This window comes from Macrobrachium nipponense, chromosome 36 (assembly GCF_015104395.2).
Source record: "Macrobrachium nipponense isolate FS-2020 chromosome 36, ASM1510439v2, whole genome shotgun sequence".
NCBI lineage: Eukaryota > Metazoa > Arthropoda > Malacostraca > Decapoda > Palaemonidae > Macrobrachium > Macrobrachium nipponense.
Genome location: NC_087220.1, coordinates 50,956,875 through 50,972,648, shown reverse-complemented (window position 1 = coordinate 50,972,648; position 15,774 = coordinate 50,956,875). Strand labels below are relative to the sequence as shown.

The following is a 15,774-nucleotide window of genomic DNA, read 5'->3' as shown; positions in this document are numbered from 1 at the left end:
TTCATATAAATAACGATAAGTGCCAAAATTTCAACCTTCGGTCAACTTTGACTCTACCGAAATGGTCGAAAAACGCAATTGTAAGCTGAAACTCTTATATTTTAGTAATATTCAATCATTGTTCCGATACGTAATACAAACCATCGGTCCTTTAACAATAGGAAGTAGCGGCAGCTGGAACGGTCGTAAGCTTCGAACAAGGGGAGAACGGTAGTTAACTGCTTGTCCGACAGTCGCGCGCCGCGCGACTTGGAGGTAAACAAATCACTTTTGCTTTCGGCTGCGGGTGTGAAGGACGTGTTCGTCATCGCTCTCTGCCCGCTTCATCGTCGTATGCTTTGTTTATATTGTGTTTTCTACTAATGGTTTGTTTGACTTGAAAATGAAACTGTAAGTACACTGTTTTCATTTTCATTACTTAATTATGAACCCTTGAATTATGTCTCGTGCCGAGGGCGGGCGCGCTCGCGCCGAGTCATGTATTTGGGCGAAAGGGTGTAATTGAAAAATGTAAGTACTTTTTTCATTATATTTTGCCCTGTGCGTTCGTTACCGAGAGTGTGATTGCGCTCGGCACGAACTTTTAATTTTGTATAATAGAATGCAATGAAAGTGGATTTGCAATTGCAATATTCTTTTCATTTTCTTTTATTGATTGCATGAATTTAATCTGGATCAATTTTCGTTCTTACCCGGGAATTGATCCTTACGATTTTTTATGTGAAATGAAATCGCAAGTGCAGTATTCTGTTTCATTTTCATATATATTTAGATAGCATCATATTATTGGATCAAGTTCCGTTCTTACCCGGGAATTGATCTTTTCTCCAAGTTCATGAAGTGAAATCGCAAGGGCAGTATTCTGTTTCATGTTCATATTACTTTTCACTGCTGTGCGGGGGTGGGGGAAGCGAAGGTCTGCCAGGAAGTCGTCGGAAAGCTCTCCCGCGACTCCCTTGGTAGCCGATTCTTCGTCTTCCTTCCTGCCCCCCGCTCAGCTTCTTCATTGTATTTGTATTTGGGGTCTTCCTTGCGTTCGGGGTGGGGCATGTCTTCCCCCCGTGCGTGAGGGAACCCCTCTTACTAATCTATCTATGTTACCGCAGGTGCTACATCCGTGGGAGACGACCTTGGATGTAGATGTAGATCCTCACGAGGTTTGTACTCGTTGTCGGGGGCGAGAGTGCTCCCGCAACGAGCCCTGTGTAACGTGTATGCATTCGTCAGAGGCGCAGTGGGTCTGTACGAGGACACAAGAAGTCATCGGAAAGTCCAGTGACTCCTTTGGTAACGGACGTCCAAGTTGTTACTCGGGGTCTTCCAGTCCGCTCTGGGTGGGTTTCTCTCCCCCCACAGGCGCCGAGGAAGCCCCTCTAACTAACCCGACTGTTGCTTCCGCAGGTTTGCCATCAGCGAGGACGACCTGGGACAGGTGTGGGAGTCGCTGGGACTGCATGGGTTGATTCAGCGGTTGGCGGGGTCGCAGTGGTCACTCATGATACGGTAACCACTACAACAACCACAATCTCGACACCAGCATAGGAGAGGTCACCGCACCTGGTGTACACACCACATGTCATGTCGGTAACACCACGGCTGCTGAATCCAGAACCAATTCCTGCCGTGCCAATCAGGACGGTGCCACCGCCACCTGGGTTCTTGTATTGCCGACCCCGGACTGCCGCTGCCCAAAGAGTACCCCTGGACCTGCCGCCAGTGCCGAGGATGACGGTAGCTGCCGACAGGACGCCTGTCTCTCCCTGTGGTACCTGCCGTGCCTGCCGTACCTGTTGCTGTCCAGCCGCTCATTCCCTTTCAAAAAAAAGATCAGGTGCCTGCTGCTCATTCACTTTCAGATGTTCCTGCTGTTCCTGGACCTGTTCCTGTTGTTCCTGCTGTTGGTGATGCTGTCACAGTCTCAGGTCTTTCCGGACAGGTGCAGTCGGGCCCTGTTGCTTCGGCAACTGCCCCGGCTCCCTCCTGGATGGAAGACCTGACGTCTGTCCTGCGGAGCCTGGCGAAGAAGAAGAGAAGAGAAGAATGGTGTCGTCGTCGTCTTCGTCGTCTTCTTCGTCGTCCGCTGCCTCTCCTTCCCCTTCGACTTCTAAGGCCAAACAGCCGAAGAAGAAGAAGGTTGCCTCCTTCCCCCCTAAGAAGACTCCTTCGGGATCTTCTAAGGGCCCGGCTCGCTCAGGCGAGCTGGGGAGCTCTTCTGCTGGTCCTCCTGTTCCTTCGGGAACGGGGCCCGTCGCTTCTTCTGCAAAGAAGAAGTCGACGGGGGGAACCAGAGGGCACCAGCCTCGGCTGGTGCGTCCTCACCTGGTGCTAGCGGGTCTGCCGCTAAACCAGGTTCCGTCTCGGCCGCTTCTCGTTCGCGAGAAGCACGAGTGGACGCTCTTCCAAGAAGACCGTCCAGCCAAAGTTTTGACGCCCGAGCTCGCTCGCCGTCAAGAACAGCGGCCGCGGAGAGAAGACTGGCGAGAGTCGTGCACACGACTCTCGCAGGCCAGTGGACGCTCTCGCAGCGATCAACTGGCTGCTCGGGCTAACGTGACGGTCGCTCCTGATCAGCCACGGGTTGAGGCGAGGAAGGAGTCCCCGCGGCCGCCGGTACCAGCCACGGCTGTACCAGCGACTCGACGCGCCGAGAGGACGCTGGCCGTTCTCGACGCGACACAGAGCCTAGCAGGTCACCCGTCCGCCGCTCCCGATGGGACCGGGCGGAGACGGTGACCAGCGGCAGCTCGCCTGACGCTAGAGATCGGTCTCGACGTTCTCAGCCGAGCCAATCGCCCCAGGCGAGCGGTAAGGCTAGGCCTGCTGCTCGACCGTCACCGCGGGTTGACGATCAGCAGCAGCCCTCCACGCACGCTGATCCTGCCAGCGAGCGAGGGGGGAGCGCAGGTCTGCCTCTCCCATAACGGGTTGAGGCGAGGAAGGGGTCCCCGCGGCCGTCGGTACCAGCCACGGCTGGTACCAGCGGCTCGACGCGCCGAGAGGACGCTCGCCGGTCTCACCGTGACAGCGAGCCTAGCAGGTCACCTGACGCCGCTCCCATCGGGACCGGGCGGAGACGGTAACCAGCAACAGCTCGCCTGACGCTAGAGATCAGCGTCGACGTTCTCAGCCAAGCCTCTCGCCTCAGGCGAGCGGCAAGGCTAGGCATGCTGCTCGATCGCCACCGCGGGTTGACGATCAGCAGCGCCCTCAAGCACGCGGGTCCTGCCAGCGAGCTAGGGGGAGCGTCAGGTCTGCCTCTCCTGTACCTTCAACCTCCTCGGGCTACGCCGGGAGAGCAATGGTACTTATGGAGTGATCGCGAGAGGTGCGCCGCTCGCGACCCCGCTATGACGCCGTATGGACCAGGCACGGTTCTAGACCGACCATGACATACGCGCAATTAGCTGGAGGCGACCGTCAGGGTCTGCCGCTCTTCCTCCTTCTGAAGGAGGAGTATCTAGGGATCTGTTCTTGTTGGAGGGACTGGACGGTCCTACTCCGCAAGACGCGGTTACTCCCGAGATACAGAGGAATTTGCAGAAGTCATTAACGCTGATTCGTCAGCATAATGACCCTGCGGAAGGATTGCCGCTCCCACCAGAGAGCCCACGTCTCTGCTCGAGTCGTTTGGGGGCCCGAGAGGGAACCCAAACCGACGGTGGGTCTGCCGCGATCGGAGCTTGCGATTCTGTCTCGAACCAGTGTCTCTCGTCTCCGGACAAGAAGGCTCTCTCAGTTCTGGCCGGTCGATCAAGCTACTTCCACCTCCTCTACTGCGACAGCGGCGTTTTCTACGTGTCTTCGGACACCGTATTTAAATACTCCTTCGTCCTCCTGAGAGGTTTCGACCTCGACGAGGACTGGAATGAGTCGGAGGACGGTATCGGCTCTCTCCTGTCAGGTGTCGATCAGCCCCACCCAGACGACGTTCACAGTGGCGGCAGACCCTTACCTGCAGTGAGAGTTCGTAACCCTCCGCGGGGAAAACGTTTTCTCCTGACGATACGTTTTCCCAGACTCTGAGAGGCCATCGCCGCAAGGCGATGGCTGCTCCTACTCTTCTCCAACTGCTAGTTCCACTGGGAAGGCGAGCGAGTATCCAATTCCTTCCCCATTCCCTCCCTCCTTACGGCTACGAGGGAAAGGGGAAGGATCCTACAGAGATTTCTTTGTAGGATCCCACGTTCGGGACTGCGCTACCGGAGGGACCTTCGGGTCCTACCTGACGTAAGCCCCGGTCGTTGAGGAGGAATCCTGCTCCATTCTCGAGTTTTCTACGGGAATCGAAGAGGACCACCAGCCGATATCGTTTCGACGATTCGGTGGGGGTTCGCAGACTGCTTAGAATTCTACGGAATTTCTAGCGCATTCAGAGGTGTTCGAGTTTTTTACGATCTTCAAACACTTACGCGAGACCACGAGTCCAAAGTGGAGCGAGACGAGAATCCCCTCCCCGATATGTTACACGATAATCGGGAACCTCGCCTATGCTCGAATTCCTGGAATTTCTAGCATTGTAAAGAAGACTGCTGCTGAAAGAAACTATCTCACAGTAGGCGACCAACCTGGAATAGAGGAGATCGGACGGGAATATCCAGTTTGGCTTGAAACTATCGTCTTAGTATCTGTTCACCATTGAAGCTTTCCTTCGAGGGAAGACTTCTCCTTTCTCTCTCTGATAGAGAACGAAGGTGGTCGATCTCCAATCCTTATTTTGTTTTCTTGAAGGAAAGAATTTAGGATGGAGATCGTGTTCAGAATCCTACAAATATACTACGTATATTAACCTCGCGACATGATTCTGCTAAGCAGTTGAATTGTCCGAGGGGTAGGCGCATATCCTAGTTATTCTACGGATTGCGACTTAGACGAGAAGTATTCTAATGGAACTGCAACTCGGGGTTGCCTGCAACCTCCCAGGAGTTTTCAGTTTCAATTTTATATACTTATGGTTTTGTCACGACAACACCATTTCAACTTTTATATTTACCGAAATTCGTTTCGCCTAAATATAATTGCCCGAGCATATCTTTTATGCTCGGTAGTTCTAGCCGAACGCATTCCTTCGTGGAATAATGGATTACCTGGCAACTCAGGATGACGAGTCAGCAGGCTCAACCACTGCGTATTGAACTGCCTGATAGCAGCTCAGTATCAGCTGGGCCTCCGAGATTCACGGTCATGTATGTCTCTCTCTCCCACTGCTTGATTGACTACCGAACCGTATCTCTGCCTAACAATCATGGACTTAGGTCTCTGATTAACGGGGATTCTCGCAATAATGAAGGACCATCTACTGCGGTGACGCTAGATTCCATCGCCTTCGACATTGCGAGAATTTTCAACAGAGATATCTCTTGGACTCTTTCATCTTTCTGTTTACCGCACGGTAACAGAAGTCTGTACAAGTCTCCCGCTGCATCGCACTGCGATAATGCGAATGATTTTGCAGACATCTGAGTTTGTCTTCAAAATATACTCGTATTCGTAGGTGTTACAATTGTTCATTGTTCAACCGAATTACAAGACGTGTCAGAAGACATCGCCTACTCTCCGACCTGACAGCTCTACCTCCAAATGTTCAGCCCATGAGAAGCAGTTCTTCAGGCGGCTTTCACCTGTGTTTTCATTACGAAGAACGCCCCGCTTTCATTGCAACTACGACTTCTCACCGGGACAGCAATGAAATAGCGGTTAGCGTTTCAGTCATTTGTAAGCACAGGTTATGAATCTTGAGATCCTTCTCTCGATTCATATGTGAAGACGTAGGTTGCATTCAATATCTACCTTCGTCTTCAACGGTACATAGTGTGTTTCTCCTTAGCTGAGATTCAACAAACATGAGATGTTTTACCTTCAGGGACCTCAGGTCTCTAGAAGGCAATTGACTTTCGCCTGTTGGGTACATGCCTTAAGAGAATCATCACCTCGCTGTCCGGCATTGGTGACAAACAAATACATCATTTGTTTGGTCTCTCGGCATAACCCTTTAAGGCGAAGGTCACGTGACTTACTCGGATGCTTTGACAACTTGCTCCTACCGAACGCAGTCAGTCGGCAGCTGTCAGAGCGCCCGAGTCAGTTACGAATTACGCTGTTGACTTAGTTCGGTTGTTACACAGCAACCATTACTTCGTTTTATAGCTTGTCACAGTACCCATACCATTGACACCCACCATGGAGTGTCGGTGTCCTATCCACTACCGAGAACTTCGCTGCATGGGGATAGGAGGAGGCGAGAGACTTCGTTGCTAACGGACAGACCAGTATGGGTACTGGACATCACCGAAGTAGAGAAGGGATAAGGTCATGCGACTATTTCCTTCTTTTCCTCTGAGGAACTGCATGACTTCTCCTGCGAAGTCAGGCACCCAGGGGATGGGGATCCGTGACGCTCGATTTCGTAACGTGAACTTCGTAGCGAAGACTCAGAAACCTTCGGTCCCCCCTGACGATTGGTTCGAGTCGTTCACAATCCACTCCCTAATGGACTTCACCGCCTTCGATGCGAAGGAGATGCTGCCTTGTCCACAAGAACTTCTCCTTGGCGCAGATACTGAAGGCAGGGGTCTGGTCCAACCAGACCACATGCCCTCCTCACTGCTTCGGGATACTTGCCCACAGGTCCTTGGATCTTTTTCCTTGGGACCCCGTGGGGCTGCTCAACACGTTGTGTAGCGAACCCAGACCCTCGCAGGCTGAACAGCATCGAGTCCTGGTGCTGACCGTAAGAATGGATGGTGAATGAGAGTGTGACTGGCTCCTCTTCCCATCTTTTTCTTCCCCTCTACCTGTGGTAGAGGGACACGGTCGTCACCCTGCTGGATAAGGACAAGATGCAGGTGAGCTACTCAACAGAGCCCCATCCTATCCCTTTCACTAGGGATAGGAGCATATATCCACAATCTTCCTAACAAGGGGGAGGAAGTGGATGCCAGCTTGAGACAACCCATACTTTATGTTGCCTCTTGCAAACAGGAACAAGTTCTTGCTTGCTGGTACGAAGAGATACGCTTGCCTCCTCTCTTAGTACTCGGCCCAGAGGTCTGACCATTGATCCTGCGGTGCACACCCCGATCAATCGGACAGAGGCTTGGATCCCTCCCTCGCTCTTACGACCAGGGAGGCATTCCAGGGATGGACGAACACCAGTCTGTTCATCAAAAGACTCAGATTCCTCCCACCAAGAAGTGAGTCTTCCTATTGTTAAAGGACCGATGGTTTGTATTACGTATCGGAACAAATGACAATTTGTCGAAAATTGCATTTTTCCTAACTATACAAACCTGAGGTCCTTTACATATAGTCCCTCCTCATGCCACCCCTCACTCTGCGTATTTTGCATGGGCCAAAAGCAAAACAAAAGTGATTTGTTTACCTCCCAGTCGCGCGGCGCGCGACGGTCGGACAAGCAGTTAACTACCGTTCTCCCTTCGTTCGAAGCTTACGACCGTTCCAGCTGCCGCACTACCTTCCTTTGTTAAAGGACCTCAGGTTTGTATAGTTAGGAAAATGCAATTTTCGACAAATTGTCATTTTAACTTAATTTTGCAAACTAATTGGAAAGTCTCTAGCACAATATTTCGATTTATTGTGAATTTAAAAAAACTGAAAAAACTTTTTCCTTACGTCCGCGCTGGTAACTCTTCCAACGAAAAATAATCATACATGCGATTGTGGTAATGTTTGCACCATTTTAAATTAGCCGTACATAAAGTTTTATATATGAAAATGTGCGCAATTTCATGCACAATACAACTAAAAACAACCCATGGTTGTAGCTTTTATCAATTTTGAAATATTTTCATATAAAAAATGATAAGTGACAAATTTTCAACCTTCGGTCAATTTTGACTCTACCGAATGGTCGAAAAAACGCAATTGTAAGCTAAACGCCTATATTCTAGTAATATTCAAGCATTTACCTTCATTTTGCAAACAAATTGGAAGTCTCTAGCACAATATTTTTATTTATGTTGAATTTATGAAAAAAATAACATTTTCTTTACGTCTGCGCGGTAACTCTTCCGAAAAAATCATACGTGCGATTGTGGTAATGTTTGCACCATTTTAAATTAGCCGTTACATAACGTTTTTTATATATGAAAAATGTGCGCAATTTCATGTAATAATAATACAAGAACAAATAGAATAGTTGAAGGTTGTTAGGAGTTTTTTCTATCTCATTTTCGAATATTTGCATATAAATCACGATAAATAGAAAAACCACGTTCGCGGTCAAATTTGACTCTACCGGATGGTCGAAAAACGAAAAAACGCAATTGTAAGATAAAACTCTTACAGTCTAGTAATATTCAGTCATTTATCTTCATCGTGAAACAAATTCGAAGTCTCTAGCACAATATTTAAATTTATGGGTGAATTTTTAAAAAAACTTTCCTTTCCTTCCCTCCGCGCGCGGATTCTCCGCCAACAAATCTCCGAAATGCGTAAGTCCCATTCTCGAAATATTTGCTCCGTTTCATATTAGGCATTTCATAGAGTTTTATATATGAAAAATGTGCGCATTTCATGTAGAATAAAACGAAAAATATTTGAAAGTTGTAGCTTTTTCTTATTTCCGAAATAATTGCATATAAAAAATATATATATAAAAAATTGACATTCGGTCAAATTTAGCTCGTCGATATGGTCGAAAACTGCATTTGTAAGCTAATATTCTACAGTATAGTAATATTCAATCATTTGTCTTCATTCTGAAACATATTGGAAGTTTCTAGGACAATATTTAGATTTATGGTGAATTTTTGAAAAAAATATGTGTTTACGTAAGCGCGTTACGAATTCATGCATTATTTTGTGATAATATTTTCTCTGTGTTGCTTTTATCGTTTTACAATGTGTTATATATCAAAATGATCGCAATTTAGTGCACATTACAACGAAAAAAAAGTAACTTGTTACCTTCAACCGTTTTGCGCACAGTGCGATTTGAATACAATTATATATGAAATTTCGTTTTTGTGCTATCATATATCGCATTATTTATATGATAATGATAATTTTTTTCATTTCTGATGGTTGCATACTAAACTTCAGCAATGACAAAAAAAGGAGCCAAAAATGAACTCTTAATCTTGAAAACTAAGCGCGCTGTGATTTTTTGAAAAAAATATTTTTTCCGCTTACGCGCTCACTCTCAAACCCCTCCGGCATACGGGAGTCATTTTTTTATTTACCGCTCCGGCGTTTAAGGGTTAATCATTGTTTCTAAGATTTTGCATAGCTAGTTAGGGATATCGGTCTATAATTGGATGGATTACTTGCATCCTTTCTTGGTTTATTTATTGGAATTATTATGGCATGTTTCCATTTATCAGGAAAGACACGTCTTAGCCAGATACTATTATAAAATTTTAATAATTATGATTTAGCTATAGGAACTAATTTTTCTATCATTTCAAATGATATTTTATCATATCCTGGTGCGGAGGGATGCATTTATTATGAATTTTGAGAAGGATTCATATGTAGTATTGTGATCTTCGTTACGTGGGAATGGTGGTATGTTTCGAGTGTATAGGAAATATTTATCCCAATTAGCTTTTTGGATATTATATCTTGTAGGTGGTAATATTTTGATATTACTTATGTAGGTCAGAATGATTGGGAAATGGTTACTTGTGTATGAATCGTCTAGGACATCCCATTCAAATTTCTCCGCTACATCATTGAACATAATGAAATGTCAATTGAGGAAAAGGTTAGGTGTGTATATGAAAAATATGTTGGAACTTCACTTTTATTGAGACAACACAGGTTGTGTTTCATTATAGTTTTTTCTATGTTGGTTCCGGATATATCAGTGGGGTTTTTAGTATCCCATAATGGATTATGTTCATTAAAATCTCCTACTATAAGTAGGGGTTTGTGTATACTTTTGCTAATAAGTTCAGAAAAATCACTAAAATTTGCATTGAAATTTGGTTGGTTATATAAATTAAAAATAGTGATTTTACTTTTGTCAGGCATATACAGTTTAATAGTTATTTGAAATGGCATAGATGGTATGTTGAAAGGTTCATTATGTTAAGCTATTATGAACGTATATAGCTGTGCCTAATTTTTCATTGTCAGTTGGTGAATAACAGGCAACTTTATAGTGTTGGATATTTGTAGGGTTACTTCCTATATGTTGTAGACATATGCACATTGGGTTGTGGTCTTGTATGATTCTTTGTAATTCACCCAGATGTAGTCGGATTAAGAGGCCATTTATATTCCATTGAATAATTGTATATTCCATTATCGGGATGAATTGGTGTTAAATTCTGTAAATTGATTGCTGATTTTACTTTGCCTCGTAGTTTATATGCATTTGAATGTATTTGTGGTTTTTTAATCGTTGTATTTGTATGTTGGTTATTAGATGCAGCAGCAGTTTTTCTTTTCATAATTGAATATTAATAAGTCTATTTTTTATTTTATAATTTCCTTTTTGTATTTTAAGGATTCTGAACTTAATTCATTCTCATGTTGGTGTGTTACGGGTATTTCCTTAAATTAATAAAATTGTCCTTACAATTTTGTACTGTGTCCTCTGTCTTGGTGGTTAGTTGGTTATATGTACCTACGAAGCACTCATTACACCCACAAGACGAAGCATGTTTGGTGATGTTAATTATTGGTTCAGAAGTATTTGATCTAGCTTTAGAAATTTCTGGTTTTGTAATTCTATTGGTCCTTTTCTGTAGTGACAAGGACTGTCGGTGCGAGGGGTTATTTGTTTTGTTGTTGTTAATGGAATATTTGGGTTTTGTGGATGGTTGGGGGTGATACGTAATTATATTTTGGTTTGGTCTAATGGTATGATTTACTGTCCAGATGTTGGCTGTTTGATTGAGATTGAGGGTAATTGTGTATTTCCACTTGTGATGAGGTTATTATAATATCTTGTTTAAAATGTTCTCCTGGTGTAGTTGGAGTTTCTTTGGATTGATTGTAATTTTCAATATTCACTTATTTTCCCTTAGGTGGGGTTCGTTCCGGTATTCTTTTCTTTTTGGCAATTTGATTATTATTATCATTTAACTCCTCTTCCATTGGAAGTTCTTTTCCAAAGAGAACTGAATCATCTATGTTAGTGGTATAATATCACTTTTATTTTGGGTTTCAGTACTATTGGTATAAGATTTAGTTTCTATTTTTATATTATCTTGTTTGTTATTGTGCTGCTTGATGTCTTGATTTTTAGTCACATTTGAAAAGGTGGGGGTTTTGGATGGATTATTAACTCCTCTTACTTTTAGCTCGAGTCTGGCTTCCATGACTGACATTCCTGTCCTATTTATTAACAACTGAAGTTCTGTGTTGTATTGGTAAAATGAGCATTCTTTAGATTTCGTGTGATGGGCTAGTCCACAATTAATACATTTTGGGTGATTACAGTTCCAATTAGTGGTATGGTTATCTGATGTGCAGACTGCACATATTGCCTTATTACGGCATTTTTTGTATGTGTTTCCATACCTTGAGCACTGTGTACATTGTAGTGGTTTTGGAACGAAAGGACGAACTTCACTATTGTGTCCAAGAATTTTTATTTTAAATGGTAGGTTTTGGCCTGTAAGATTTATTTTGGCAATGTTGATATTTTTATTTTTGTCTTTCCCACTTGAAATTGAGTATATTTCTAGATCGTGAATATTGTTATATCTCTATTTTAAGGAGTCTAGCAGTAGTTGTTTTGAAGGAAGCTCCTGCTCGCTATTGGGTAGGATAACTGTACCCTGTACATAATTCAATGTTTCGTGGCTTGTAATTGTTACTTTTATATTATTTATTTCTGTTATACTTAAAAGGGCATTGGGCTGCTTTTTATTGGTTACTTGGATAAGCCATTCATTGTCCTTGATGTGTCTACATTCCATGTCCTGTGTCGGATATATGCTAAGTAATTTGTTTTCTAGTATCGCTGCTGAGATTTTGTTGTCAGGTTTGAGGACTAGAAATCTTGACAAGTTATCTGGTCCAAAGAGGTCATCAAAGTGTACCAATGTGGGATTAAGTCAGTAATTTTTTTTTTTTTTTTTTTGGTCCTTCTTTTATGTATGTTGCTTGTCTATTAGGAATTTTATATTTTTCTGTATTGTTGGGAGGATTGCTAGGACTAAGAGTATTACAATAATACAATTATCCCCATCCTAATCACATTATGGGCAAACTGGATAGAATGCCAAAAGTTCTATTCCTAGAACCAGGCCCCCTGGAATCCGTGGTCCAGCTCCACAGAATAGTTCCGCCTGAAAAACAGGTCCGAACATTGTCGGGTAGATGATGGATCTACCACAGTTCTCACAATTTAGCTTTGGATTTAACTCTATGTTAAACCATGATGTGTTTTCTCATTTATTTGCTTTCAAAAATTTTGGCAATAATGGAAAAGTTCACAGAAGTTCGAACCTGGGAAGAAATTCCTGAGGTTCGAGAGCCCCTTCACCACGTCAAGGTGGTCCCATAATGAGGGGGAGTAGTTGTTGAAGTTAGAAGACAAACGCGAATAGGGAAGTCCAGAAAATCTTCCAGACAGATGAGATTTCAGTCAGAAAATGTACAAAACAGAAGATTGTAAAAGAGAATTACTTCTATATGAATTGCTATTAAGGAAAAGTCTGGTATAAAAATATCTGTTATGAAAAGGGGACAAGCAGCATAAATATAGTGTGAGGGATAAACCATTGAATATGCTTGAAATTGAAGTATGAGTATGTACCAGAATTGAGAGGCGCGGGCAAATGCATTCAAGAAAGTTCATTGATGTGAACTGAAGCTGAATCTTGGATGTACCTGTTGGAAAGAGATCAGCCAGAATAAACAAACCTTAAATCATTGGAAAATTATAAAACTTATAACAGAGAAATGGTAATATTAAATCATAAGTTAGATGTAGGCAGTGTTTGGCAGTTGTTGATATATGTATAAAAAGGTATAGCTGGTCTTAATGATTTAGAAAAGGAAGGCATTTGGAGTCTTAAGCCTTAAGGTCATGAGAATTCTCACAAAATCAAACTTTGTTGCAGCAGCATAAATTTTTCACATTTATCTGAGAAAAAAGGAAAATTTGTCTTCAATAGAGAATATTCTTAACATGTTGAAAGGAGGTTGTTTTTGTAGATGTGCAAGTCGATGGTGAGGATGTGGTTGGAGGTACTGAAAACAGCGCCTTAGTTGGGCAAACCCTCGAACTGAGCGTTGGTGTCACAAATACTAGTGGAGCCCCTCTTCCTCCTCTGAGTTTGCGACTCACTGCTTTTCAAGATCACCAGAATGGCCATTTCAACTATCGATTAGATGCAAAGATGAGCATCACTGGAGCACCAAAACTTACTACTCCACAGGTATGTGAAAATAAACCAATTATGTATACTCTTGTTTTGTTTTTCCATGAAAAGATTTTTTTTCACTATTAATTTATGTACGTATTGGTATTGTAGGATTTTGTTATTTAAATATAGAGTGAATGATTGAATTGTAAAGCAAAACAAATATACTAGTCAAACAGAAACAGATTGTTTCTGTATATGCTTGAGATATGACAGAATCTAGAATGTTGGGGAAATTATATAATTCAGAGACTATGTATATCTTGATTATAATGACAGATCATAATTGGAAAAGAGAAAATGAAAACTTTTACCTTCGTGTAAAATTTTAATTGAATTGCTGTTTGTGCAGTTATTGCTCTTGATGCAAAAATGAATTACATTGCAGTTAGCAGAGGGAGAAGAATTCAGACATCGTTGTGGATTGGTTTTCTTCACTGCTGGTGTGTATAAGGTGGAAGTAACTTGTTCACCAGCTGCAGCAGTGGCACAAACTTCATTTTATGAAAACATCACCCCTGCGCATCAACATGCATGGAAGTTTGCACCACCTTTAGAAATAACAGTCACAGATGCTTGATGTAGGAGGAACTGCTGAGCAATAAATTTCCTGCCTTAAACAGTTAATGGTAATAGAAGTTCTAATTTACCGACCGCATTGGAATACCATAGATAATGTGATCATAGCCATGACTAGAATGCATTGGGATGTATTTTATGTCATAATGTATGCCATGACTTCTATCCAAAGTAATTCTGATTATTTGTGAAAAAAGACATTTTCTATAGTTTCAGATCTAACATAAAAACATTGTTTTTAATGTGTTAAATGTTTTTGTATATTTTTGTGAGAATTTTCTTTCATCTTTACATTACAGTATTTTCCAGGATTCACAAGTTTTCAGTATTATGGAATTTGTCTTCCTTGAGAAAATATGACAAAATAGTTTGTGTGCGTGTGTTAGAACTAGATTATGTAGGTTAATGGGAGATTTCTACTCAGTGACATTTTCATAACCTTTAAAAGTGACATGTTAAAGTAATATTGACAGTTTCTTTTATCATGCACAGGAAGAACAAGGGATGACCAGACATATTCAGTGAGTTGATGTTACATAATTAATGCATTACTAATTGTAAAGACAGACCAGCAATAATGATGATAACCTAAATTAAATCACAATCTTAAGAGCAAAGCAATAGCCAAAACTGATATATCTTTCAGTAGGTTTTGAAAGCAGTTAACTTGAGGTCAATTAGTTAGGTTGCCCCTTTACATGGCATTGAATTCTGTTGTGGAATTTTCCTCGTATCTCTTAACAGTACTTTGGGTCACATTTTAAAAGAAAATTGTGACCCCTTTAAAAAACTTTCAAACACTGTACATATATAGTGATCATGCATGATTTACATAAGTTTTATTTATATAGTTTATTTATATATATATGTATTTATATATTTATATATATATATATATATATATATATATATATATATATATATATATATATATATATAGTCTATATATATATATATATATATCTATATATATATATATAATATATATATATATATATATATATATATATATATATATATATATATATGATATATAGATATATAATATATAGATATAGATATATATATATATATATATATATATATATATATATATATATATATATATATATATATATATATTATACAGGAAAAATATGAAGTTGAGGAAATCATGCTGCCCTTGAGTTTCCATTGCCAACAGAAGTGCATGAATGTGTTACTGGAAAAAGGCTTTTGAGTAGACTTATCTTTCCCTCTGCTGTGTGCATGTGTGTATAGTTTGGTAGCAGGACTCACTGCTCCATTATTGCGCTAAAATGCATGGTTGTACTGGCAGAGTTATTTCAATGCCATGATTAGCTTCTGTGCCAAGAGGTGCACTTTAAATATTCACCATATTAGTGATGAAATTAATTTTGACTATGTCAAGTCAGAAAATAGGCTTTAAAAAATTGTATGGCCAGAAAGGCTGACCATTGATAATTAGTTACACTATATATATATATATATATATATATATATCTATATATATATGGATATATATATATATATATATTATATATATGTATTATATATATATAGTATATAATTATTATATACTACTATATATATATAGTCATGGGATATAATTTAAATTTATGAGAAATCTGATAGATTATATATATAATTGGTTACATTATATCAGATATGGGCTCCCCCCCTTTTTTTTTTTGAGAGTAAAGATTTTCTTTGGTGACAATTTTATATGTAAATCTAAATACAGTAAGTGCATTATTACAACCAAAGTACTACAGAGTATATGTATATAACTATATATATTCAGTATAAATATTAAGAAGAAAACAAATATATTATAGTAATAATCCTTGGT

At 41.4% G+C, this 15,774-nt stretch overlaps 1 protein-coding gene across 5 annotated transcripts in view; it reads left to right on the top strand.

Moving 5' to 3' along the window:
* LOC135203641 (protein brunelleschi-like) overlaps window positions 1-14,766 on the top strand; it is a 204,698-nt gene extending 189,932 nt beyond the window's left edge. For all 5 annotated transcript variants that reach the window (XM_064233482.1, XM_064233483.1, XM_064233484.1 and 2 more), the window contains 2 exons: window positions 13,135-13,358; window positions 13,732-14,766. In XM_064233482.1, coding sequence (XP_064089552.1) covers window positions 13,135-13,358; window positions 13,732-13,923 — 416 coding nt within the window. In that variant the 3' untranslated portion in view covers window positions 13,924-14,766. The remainder of the gene's footprint in view (window positions 1-13,134; window positions 13,359-13,731) is intronic.
* The last annotated feature ends 1,008 nt before the right edge of the window (window positions 14,767-15,774 follow it).